At 40.2% G+C, this 10,558-nt stretch overlaps 1 protein-coding gene across 5 annotated transcripts in view; it reads left to right on the top strand.

Annotated features, from left to right (window-relative positions):
• Positions 1 to 10,558, top strand: part of LOC127418567 (zinc finger protein 501-like) — a 240,533-nt gene that overhangs the window by 73,434 nt on the left and 156,541 nt on the right. The window contains exon 4 of one of the 5 annotated variants that reach the window (XM_051659160.1): positions 9,236 to 9,869. The exons of 1 other annotated variant lie outside the window; for it this stretch is intronic. In XM_051659160.1, the coding sequence (XP_051515120.1) occupies positions 9,236 to 9,869 (634 nt within the window). Of the gene's footprint in view, positions 1 to 3,219; positions 3,311 to 9,235; positions 9,870 to 10,558 lie in introns of those variants that run through there. 3 more of the 5 variants (XM_051659179.1, XM_051659163.1, XM_051659176.1) reach the window with 3 other exon arrangements.

Here is a 10,558-nt window from a genome sequence, read left to right as displayed (position 1 = left end):
TCTCCCTGCCCAGTAGGGGGCAATATGCAGAGAAGAATGAATCACCAAAAACACAAGAAGAAGAATGTGAAAGTGATCTGTTTCTCATCCACACCCATCACTTCACTTCTGAAGATATTGATTTAACCACTGGATCCATATGGAATACTTTTATGCTGACTTATGTGAATTTTTTAGCTTTAGAATGTTGGCACCCGTTCACTTAAATTATATGGACCAAAAGAGCTGAGAAGTTCTTCTAAAAATCTTCATTTGCATTCAGCAGATGAAAGAAAGTCATACACATCTGAGATGGCTTGAGGGTGTGTAAATGATGAGAGAATTGTCATTTTTGGGTGAACTTTCCCTTTAAGGGCTCTTGTCAGATCTAGATGAATTTGTCAATAAGAAGAGAGCTTTGGAAACCTTTCTAGTAATTATTACAGTGAAAACGTGAACAATATCCCACAGAGACATTATATATAATGCTGAAATATAAACCAAAGGAAGATCATGTTTTTTTTAAAGCCTACTTTCGCTATTTCATAGCTTTTTTCTTTTTCACTCAATTTGGAATGCCCAATTCCCAGTGCACTTTTTTTTTTTTTTTTTTTAAGTCCTCGTGGTTGCGTAGTGATTCGCCTCAATCCGGGTGGTGGAGGATGAATCCCAGTTGCCTCCGCGTCTGAGACCATCAGCCCACGCATCTTATCACGTGGCTTGTTGAGCGCGTTGCCACGGAGACATGGCGTGTGTGGGGGCTTCACGCCATCCACCGTGGCATCTGCGCTCAACTCACCACGCGCCCCACCGAGAACGAACCACATTATAGCAACCATGAGGAGGTTACCACATGTGACTCTACCCTCCCTAGCAACCGGGCCAATTTGGTTGCTTAGGAGACCTGGCTGGAGTCACTCAGCATGCCCTGGGATTCGAACTAGCAAACTAGCGAATTCCAGGGGTGGTAGCCAGGCCCCCCCATTTCAAAGCTTTTAGTTCTTATTTCAGTGTAGTTGCAGTTTTCAGTGTTGAAAGAATTTAGATCATTAGTTCTGTACAGCAGTACTGCTGCTCCCTAAATGCAGAGTACGCAGCTTGCGTAGGGCACCACGCGCAGATATGTTATCTGTTTGCGCTCCAGTTGTCAATTACATGTTCGGCAGAGTAAAAGACATTTACATTTAACGTGGATGTTTACAGGGATTTTTACAGTTAATCAGCCCAAAGTAGCTGCGATTAATTTCCAGTACCCCCACGAGGGTGCAGGGTAAATGCGTAAATACTGATCATGACATGCGGGACATGGGACAAAGTGCACTGATATATTGCTGCAGATTTAAAAATTTACACATAAATACTTATGTCATAAGAACCCATATTTACAGAATCACCTTGAAAATGAACATCACCATGTCACAGAAAAGCCCATGTTATCATTAGAGCCAAAACTTACCTCAATATGATGCCTTAACTTGGAGCTGCAATTTTAATCTTGAAATATCTGCTTGTCTTGGTGGGGTTTTTTTTTTCTTTCTGATTTTCTCCCCTTTTTCTCCCCAATTTGGAATGCCCAATTCCCAATGTGGTTGTGACTCACTTCAATCGGGGTGGCAGAAGACGAATCTCAGTTGCCTCCACATCTGAGACCGTCAATCCGCACATCTTATCATGTGACTTCAGCGCGTTACTGCGGAGACATAGCGCATGTGGAGGCTTCACGCTATTCTCTGCAGCATCCACGCAAAACTCACCACGCGCCCCACCAAGAGCGAACCACATTGTGGCAACCACGAGGAGGTTACCCTATATGACTCTACCCTCCCTAGCAACCGGGCCAATTTGATCGCTTAGGAGACCTGGCTGGAGTCACTCAGTATGCCCTGGATTCGAACTCGTGACTCCAGGTGTGGTAGTCAGGGTCTTTACTCGCTGAGCTACCCAGACCCCCAATTATCTTGGTGTTAAATGAAGGCATTGCATGACGAAACTATAAGAAAGAAAGTGTTTCATTTTGTTTGAAGAGCTTGATGCTGCAGCAGTGATGGACTCGGCTTGAGTGACAGTCTGTGACAGCGCGCGCTTCTAAACTTCCACTGTCATAAAAGTCACATTCAATAATCTCTCAATAAATTACGCATTAATTCAAATTAAACCCAGTAATGTAACGACAGGAACGCCGCCCATTGTAACAAAGTAAAACATTTTCATTAGAAATGTACTTGTGATATTAAAAAGTACCCTCTTTTAAACCTACTCAAACAAAATTTTTTCAAAAAAGTTACACAAGTAAATGTAACGGAGTGAATGTAGTGCGTTACTACCACCTCTGAATATGTGTGTGTGTGTATATATATATATATATATATATATATATATATATTCTAAAATGCTATTTCTAGCCACTTTACATGCATGTTACCAGGCACGATCAGATTTTTTTATCCAGAAAATTCACATTGGATCATAATTTATTTTTATCTAGTAAGACCTTTGATATTAGGGCAAAAATAATATTCTTGATGATAATTTTTGTATTTTTCTTGTAAAAATATCTAAAAATCCTTAAAACAAGGTCAGTTTGATTTATCTTGTTTTAGAAACAACACTGCATAAGATATTTCGGTTTTTCAGAGAATGTATTTTTAACATGTGTATTTTGTCTTACTGTACTGGCAGAGTTTTTATAGTCAAAACAAGTGAAACAAATCTACCAGTGCTGAAGAAGTAATCCAAAGTATTTAGAATATGTTACTGACCTTGAGTAATCTAACGGAATACATTACATTTTACAGCATGTATTCTGTAATGGAATACATTTCAAAAGTAACCCTCACAACCCTGTGTGTGTGTGTGTGTGTGTGTGTGTGTGTGTGTGTGTGTGTGTGTGTGTGTGTGTATGTATGTGTATATATATATATATATATTAGGGAGGATCTATTAGACATTATTTTCATTAGGCTTCAACTGTGATAGATTTAAAGGTTTCTAAATGTATTTGGACTATTAGCTTTTTCATTACAAACACTACAGTTTATTTTTTCGTCATATGAAAGAGCTTCTAAATCATTGAAACATTTGTGTAAGTGGAAATAGAAAACCTGTCACTTTATTTTCCTGTATAATGTTGTAAAACAGTTTAAAGACTGATTAATCAGATGTTGGTATTTTAAACACTCCAGTCCAGCAGATGTCGGAAATTCACCAGAAGTTGTTTTATAAACCGACAGAAAACACAAGAAGTAGAAAGAACTCCGACACCCCAAATAGTGCACTATATAGTGAATAGGGGACGAATTCAGACACTACTACAGTTTGAGCGCTCAGTTCGGTACGTGTTCAATATGTTTTACATCATTTGTGAGATTTATATTTAATTGTATATGTTGTTTTTCTCTCTTTGGCGTTTTAATAACTGTAAAATAAGTTTTTATCGACGCATGTCTCTTTGTTTTGTTACGGACACTTTAAAAAAATCACTTTCAGGAGAAACAAACAGAAATCTGAGAATATTCTGCTTAAATGAGCTCTTTAAATCCAGTGACTGACTGTAAATGAGTTCAATGAAGGTGATAATATATATTGGAGAGACGGGCACAAACAAACACTTTTTGGTTTCCTGAAGTTTGTGTAAATACTTTTGGGATTACTGGTCATATACAAGAGGTGAACAAAACAACTAAAACACTTCAGAACAGGTTTATTTACACTTTCTGTCTGTGGCTAAACTCATGTTTATATTTTAGTCCAGTTTGAAGACGTGTTGGTAAAGTTCAATCTTGACAAACTTTGAGTAACGTTCCAGAAACGTTGTGGTAATGTCTTAAAAACGACTCTTAAACGTCCCATAAAAGACGTTATAGCAGCATGATCCCCTGATCTTCAGATCATTTACACGAGTTGATGTTGTCATAATTATATTATTTTTTGTTGAGACAGTCAATATGCCTTTTGGATACCATCCTTAATTGGCAAAATCGTCAACAAAAGGACAGTTTAACACATCTGCTAAATATTACTCGTGTAAATGGTGATTTATTCATATTTTTTTTTATTTTTATTTTTTTATGGTGGAGACAAATGTATTTTTGAAATGTAAAACCATTTATAGTGATGTCCCTTTCGTGATCGAATCGTTCTTTTGAACCGGTTCTTTTTAGTGAACGAGTTGAACCAGTTCACCAAATCTGACCGAAACTTTTGAAACAGTTCGCGTCTCGAGCAGGGCTGGGCGAATAATCAAATTTTATTTTCAGTTACGATTTTGGCTTCCAACAATTATGAAAACAATATAATCAAGATAATATGATCATTGTGCCACATTCCGTTTCGCAATGAAACACACCGGCGTTATATCTTTAAAGCATCCTTTATTAAAGTTCAAAACATAAAAAGCGGGTTATGAAAATAAACTCGGAAACTGGCATTTCTCTATGTGGTCAGCGCCACGTCTATGAGTTGCGTTAAGCGACCTGATCTAAGGGGGAAAGATTGAAACAAACCTAAAGTGCGTTTGCTGCAGCTTGATTATAACGTGATTGCTCGCGACGTAGTGAATCATAATATGTCACGTTCACTGTGTTTCTCGTCATGAAGAAGATCGGCGATACACAGCTCTATTAAGAAGGAAAGATTGTTTTTTGTGAGTCAAAGATGGATCGAAGTGAACAAAGTTGAGAGAGGTAGTCTTCGACCCATTATACAGTCTTTTTTAGCTTGTTAAATAATATCTAAAACCCCTTTAAAACAATGTGCATTTACTTTAGGAGCTATACTGCAGAAGAAAAACATTTTATCGGAGGATGTAGAATACAATATTTAATCAGGGTTTTGTCAGGTATCCTGCCTCTCTGTTGTACACACACAGTCACATCAGCCTTTGTTGGACTGCTAAACGGTGACGCCATTGTGAGTACGTGCATATATTTGTGTGCATGTGTGTGGTAGGTTTCATATCAGCCCCATTCAACAATCACATTAACGCTTGTCTCGGACAAGTGGATTTTTGAAGGGGCAAGTGAAAGAGAATTTTATGTGCCCGACCGGACAAGCAGACTGATTAAAACATCAATAACGAAAAAATAACTGCCTATATTTGTGAAAGGCTAGGCCTGTGTCACTTATTAGAAAGTTCTAATTCTTATTCTGTTGTTGAAAGGAATCAAGAGCATGTAATTTTATAATTCACTAGCAATCTAGTAACAGCTGCACCCTGTTTGATTGACAGGCGGCATATGTGTGTGTGCTGAACATGCTCGTGCTAATGCGCACCTGAACGGTTAAATACATTTCAAAATTCCACCAAAATGTCCGTCTTGGTGAGGTATTCATGTAAACAGAGAGTGATGTCTAAAGTGAATGTAAACAGCGGAGAAAAAAGCGGATTTGTATTAAAATGTCGGACTTGTAAGTATAAATGTAAGCTAATAGACCTGCTGCCGTCTAGTGTGTCATAATAATCAAACAACCATAACAAGAAAATGAGAAAACACTCTTAACTGCTCTTGACTGGGTAACTTTAGTAGCTTTAAGAAGTATTCATGTATTATAATCATACAGTGAAGAGCAGTAGTAGTTTTATGTTGCATTTCATTCTGAATATTTACTTGAATACTTGATACTGCTGTTAAAAACGTGTATAGTTGATAAAAATGCACTGAATTTTCTTAATTTGTTCTATTATTTTTAATCTATTTCTATTCATTGCTGTTTTTACTGTTATTTTATTACTGACTGTTTACTGGTCTTGAATAATTACTTAAGAACTAGAAACCATGCTTCCATAATTAAAATATTAGTTAGTGTTATTTGTTGTGGTTTTAAAGCTGGTATTAAGAATCATCAAATTTCACTACAGACTACTGAAATGTTGGTATCGTGATAATGTATAGCCTTTATTGTACATGGTAGATCTTGATGCAATAACATGATGAAAAAGTAGATCTCATTTCATAGAAGTGTGAGTACTCTTACTGTAAATGATGGTGATGGAGGCTTTTCTTTATTTGACTAAAATAATTATCATATGACAATAGCCTCCTCCCCTACTCGCAGCAGTTCTCGAGTCAACAGTACACTAATCCGAGGACAGCAGATCTCGAGTCAACAGTACACTAATCCGAGGACAGCAGATCTCGAGTCAACAGTACACTGATCCGAGGACAGCAGATCTCGAGTCAACAGTACACTAATCCGAGGACAGCAGATCTCGAGTCAACAGTACACTAATCCGAGGACAGCAGTTCTCGAGTCAACAGTACACTGATCCGAGGACAGCAGTTCTCGAGTCAACAGTACACTGATCCGAGGACAGCAGTTCTCGAGTCAACAATACACTGATCCGAGGACAGCAGTTCTCGATTCAGCAGTACACTGATCCAAGGACAGCAGCTATCGAGTCAGCAGTACATTGAGTTGATCACAGCAGTTCTCGAATCAACAGTACACTGATATGAGGACAGCAGCTCTCGAGTCAACAGTACATTGAGTCGATCACAGAAGTTCTCGAGTCAACAGTACACTGATCCAAGGACAGCAGCTCTCAAGTCAGCAGTTCTCGAATCAACGATACACTGATCTGAGGACAGCAGTTCTCGATTCAACAGTACACTGATCCAAGGACAGCAGCTATCGAGTCAGCAGTACATTGAGTCAATCACAGCAGCTCTTGAGTCAACAGTACATTGAGTCGTTCACAGCAGTTCTCGAGTCAATAGTACACTGATCCGAGGACTGCAGCTCTTGAGTCAACAGTACATTCAGATGTTCGCAGCAGTTTTCGAGTCAACAGTACACTGATCCGAGGACAGCAGCTCTCGAGTCAACAGTACACTGAGTTGATCACAGCAGCTCTCGAGTCAACAGTACACTGATATGAGGACAGCAGCTCTCAAGTCAGCAGTTCTCGAGTCAACAGTACACTGATCCAAGGACAGCAGCTCTCAAGTCAGCAGTTCTCGAGTCAACAGTACACTGATCCAAGGACAGCAGCTCTCAAGTCAGCAGTTCTCGAGTCAACAGTACACTGATCTGAGGACAGAAGCTCTCGCATCAACAGCACATCGAGTTGTTCGTAGCAGTTCTTGAGTCAACAGTACACTGATCCAAGGGCAGCAGCCCTCGCGTCAACAGTACATCGAGTCGTTCACAGCAGTTTGCGAGTCAACAGTACACTGATCCCGGGACAGCAGCTCTCAAGTCAGCAGTTCTCGAGTCAACAGTACACTGATCTGAGGACAGCAGTTCTCGAGTCAACAGTACACTGATCTGAGGACAGCAGCTCTCAAGTCAGCAGTTCTCTGATCCGAGGACTGCAGCTCTCGAGTCAACAGTACATTCAGTTGATCACAGCAGTTCTCGAGTCAACAGTTCACTGATCCGAGGACAGCAGCTCTCAAGTCATCAGTTCTCGAGTCAACAGTACACTGATCTGAGGACAGCAGCTCTCACGTCAACAGCACATTGAGCTGTTCGCAGCAGTTTGCGAGTCAACAGTACACTTAACAGAGAATCGCCTTTTTCGGACATAATACTGAGAACTGATGATCAGTGAGCTGCTGATGAGCATGTGTGAACTGAGGACTTGAATGAGGGGGAGAAACATTTCTGTCGAGTGATGTAAAATTTTACTATTGAGTATTGTGCATGCAGATTATATCTAAAGTTGTGATGAGCTGGGTCATGGTTTCTGTAAAAAAGCGTGAGTTAATTAAGACTAGTTTAATCACTTTATATGCTTTAGACGTGTAGAACATAAAACTTTAATGTAGAATGTATAGTACGACAACTGAATGAAACACTGATGACAATAAACACCTTTATTATTATAACTTAATTAAATAAATGTAATAATCAGCAATATGCGCCTACATATGGCTTTGTTGAATGTGTCTGAACGTGTATTCTATGACGCCGATGTATTAGCATTATGTATAGTGATGTCATTACGCGATGACGTAAAAGAACTGGTGAATAATTTTTTGAACTGGTTCATTGAAGCAAACCATCCAAAACAACGGGTTTGTGGAAAAGAATCAGACTTCCCATCACTAACCATTTACTGAGCAGTGCACACAGTTAATCGGATACTGCGCATGCGCCTCACTTGGCTCTGTAAACACTTCAAATATACTTTTATTTGTTTGATTCAGTGTTTTGCAGATCAAACTAAATGTCACATTAGAAATATGTTTTGTGTTAAGTTTTAAAAACTTTCACCCTGTATAATTGTGTAATGAATTGCCCTGTTTGTTAAATCTGCACACGAGAATTCTTCCGTGAGGCGACCTGAGGTCAAATCTGAAGTAAATTTATAGATTCTCTTTAGTCGTATTTATATTTTACATATTATTTAGTACTATTTAGTGCCCCAGTTCGTGAATACATTAAAACATAAGAGATGTTGGCCTTCAGTTGGCCTACTGCATTCAGTAACTTTTTGCTTTTGTCATCTTGGACTTACAGTGACACCTAGTGGTGTGGATGCTGCATCATTCAAAATCAATAGTTTTCAGTTACAGATGCCATTGTAGAAATTCACTATTCACAATCAGCCATGATTAATTTAATCCAAGAGTGAAAGTGTCCAATAACAAGACGGATATTGAGATTGAGTAGTATTTCAGCCGGTCATGTGATTCTAAAATGGCCACCCTCATGAGGGCACCCCTGCCACATGTAGAATAAAACTGCTTATATTAGGACACTGATATGACTAGAGTCCTCATCTCATGTGAGCGGTCATGATTTTATACATATGTTTCAAAATGACAATTAATTTCTTTAGGAATGAAACTTTATTATTGGGGAAAAATGACTGAGTGCACCTTTAACACATACAACTATATTAATATAATGTAAAGATAAACATACAAGCGACAGGGCTGTTACAAAAATATCCGAAAAAGGCTAACCGTCTGAAAGAACGGGTTTGCAGAAAAGAATCTGACTTCTCATCACTAACACAGACTCGCAATTCATCTCCCCCCAGGGTAAAAAACAAAACAAAACCTTTCTCTATGAAAGAAATAGGAAGATCACAAGACTCCAGCATCCTGTGGCTCATCTGCTGCATAAAACCACACTTAAGGAAGTTTCTGTAGTTAGCAGTGGCTAGCTAACCAATTGCACCATTCCAGAAACAAAGTTATTTTGTTTAACACAGCAGTTCTTGTGTATAATCATTAAATGTTCAGTCTTTTTGAGATTGATTAATGTCAGTCCATTATAATCATGATGTTTTGTTTTTTTTGTTCAGATGTTCATCATGAGAGAGCAGGTGGATGTGATTCATGCTGGAGAACAGCAGATGCTGCAGACACCAGTGAAGATTGAAGTGAAGCAGGAGGAGATAAAAGAAGAAATCACAACAGAAGAAGAACAGAGAGATGAAGATGATGAACAGCAGATGCTGCAGACACCAGTGCAGATTGAATTGAAGCAGGAGATAAAAGAAGAGAACACAGCAGAGGAACAACAGAGAGATGAAGATGATGATGAACAGCAGATGCTGCAGACACCAATGAAGACTGAAGTGAAGCAGGAGGAGATAAAAGAAGAAATCACAACAGAAGAAGAACAGAGTGATGAAGATGATGATGAACAGCAGATGCTGCAGACATCAGTGAAGAGGTGTTCAGTGAAGCTGCAGGACTGCAGAAACCTGATGAAGATGAGAGAAGAAACCACAGCAGAGGAACAACAGAGTGATGAAGATGATGATGAAATCAAAGCAGAGTATCAAAAGAGTGATGAAGATGAAACCACAGCAGAGGAACAACAGAGTGATGATGATGACGAAACCACAGCAGAGGAACAACAGAGTGATGAAGATGATGATGGAATAAAAGCAGAGGAACAACAGAATGATGAAGATGATTTTATTCCTTCAGGTATGTTTCTTCATTTTATGTTTGTAACAGTATAAAGGATGGGCAAGGAGGAGGCGGGAACCGGACGAAGCATCAAAGTAATATTTTAATGAAAACATAAAAAGACACAAATACACACACGGCAGCTGCGTGTGGCTCTCTCTGGAACTGCCGCATCCGGCTGCATTTATCCCTCTCGTCGACTGATTAGCCCGATTGGGTGCCGGGCGTGCATAGTCACGGCCCGGCTCCGCCACGCCCTCCTCCTTGTCACACTCCTCCCTTTTTTGCCTCAGGCCGGGGAACCCCCAGCATCCTTTCTTGGGGGGGGGGGGTGTGCATGTTCTGGCTGTGCCTGCCGGCAGGCTTTTCCCCACCTCTCGAGCTGGGGAGGGGGACAAGGGGAGGGAAAAAAAAAAAAAAGAGGAGAGGGAAAGGGCAAGGTGGAGCGACAGTTAAAGAGAGAGAGAAAAAAATTGCTCGCCAGTTCCCAGACACGCCGTCGACTGGTCCTTGACCACTCCTCCTACCCCTGGTGGATGGAACGCCCCTCCAACCCCTGGCGGCTGGTAGTGAGCCCCTCCGCCCCTGGCAGCAGCTCCACTGCTCCAGGCAGCCAGCAGCGAGCCCCTCCTCCCCTCGTGGATGGCGGCTGTTCCTCCTCATCCAGGCGGACGGCAGTGGCAAGGACTCCATAACAGCGCATCCCT

The sequence above is a fragment of the Myxocyprinus asiaticus genome, chromosome 28 (genome assembly GCF_019703515.2).
Source record: "Myxocyprinus asiaticus isolate MX2 ecotype Aquarium Trade chromosome 28, UBuf_Myxa_2, whole genome shotgun sequence".
NCBI classification, from domain to species: Eukaryota; Metazoa; Chordata; class Actinopteri; order Cypriniformes; family Catostomidae; genus Myxocyprinus; species Myxocyprinus asiaticus.
Note: the sequence above shows the minus strand (reverse complement) of the source record. Positions and strands in the feature narration are given on the sequence as shown.